General features: G+C 52.2%; 1 protein-coding gene across 1 annotated transcript in view; it reads left to right on the plus strand.

The window, feature by feature from the left end:
* GALNT6 (polypeptide N-acetylgalactosaminyltransferase 6) overlaps window positions 1–965 on the plus strand; it is a 24,496-nt gene that overhangs the window by 6,337 nt on the left and 17,194 nt on the right. Inside the window, 1 exon segment of the mRNA XM_006757069.2 lies at window positions 1–21. This exon segment is cut by the window's left edge and continues 19 nt beyond it. Coding sequence (XP_006757132.1) covers window positions 1–21 — 21 coding nt within the window.

The following is a 965-nucleotide window of genomic DNA, read 5'->3' on the forward strand; positions in this document are numbered from 1 at the left end:
TGGATGATGCCAGCACTGAGGGTGAGCCTAGAGGTGGCCCCGAGGAGCGGGTATCTGAGGAGGAGGGCAGGTTCTCTCAAGGGAGCAGGCACCCTCACTGCCGGCTGCCTGGCTTCGCAGCTCATCCTAAGGGCCAAGAGCAGGGAGAAGGCACGTGAGGAACAGGAGGTAGGGGACAGCAGGCAGGGAGACCACATTCCTCGAGCCTGGACTTCATTCCCACTTCACCAAAAGAGCTCCAAAAGCTTAGGAGTTTTTGCTTTTCAGACTCAGAGCGGCCAAGTCCAACCCAAGTCAGAAATGGTGGGCGCGGGCAGGGTAGAGGGTGGGGATGGGCCTTCCTTCTACCTCAAAGATTCCACCTCAAAAGCCCTCTGCTGTACTTGGTAATAGGCAAGTGACGTTGCTCACCAAACTCCCACCCACACCTTTTAAAGTAACTCCACACGCATCTGCAGAGTATTCTGTGTCTGACACTGAACTAGGCAAAGGGGATACAAATAGCAAATGGGATGGATCTTGCCCTGAGAAAGCTAACAAACCTCATGGGTCAGATGGCCCCTTACACCACCAAGCACAGCAGTGTGGCCTGTAACACACCCTCAATAGAAGTGAAAGGATGTGGACCTTAGAGGTCAACATCCAGGAATTCAAATCCCAATTGTGCCTCTTCCTAACTGTGACCTTGGGCAAGATACTTAACCTCTCTGAACCTCAGTTGCCTCTGCTAAAAATGAAGACACTTGGCTCCCTCACAGGGTGAACGAGGGATCAGAGATCGGTGCTAAATGAGATAATTCATGTGACAGAGTAGTTAGATGGAGTAAGGTGCTCCACTGGTTTCAGTTTAGTCTTTGTGTGGGAACAACGCACTCTGGGAGTATGGAGTCAGGAGACGTTATTTCTGCGTGGCATGGCTGGGGCCGTCCACAGTGGAGGCCAGATTGGAGCCTTAAAGCGTGAGT

The sequence above is a fragment of the Myotis davidii genome, unplaced genomic scaffold, assembly GCF_000327345.1.
Source record: "Myotis davidii unplaced genomic scaffold, ASM32734v1 scaffold233, whole genome shotgun sequence".
NCBI lineage: Eukaryota > Metazoa > Chordata > Mammalia > Chiroptera > Vespertilionidae > Myotis > Myotis davidii.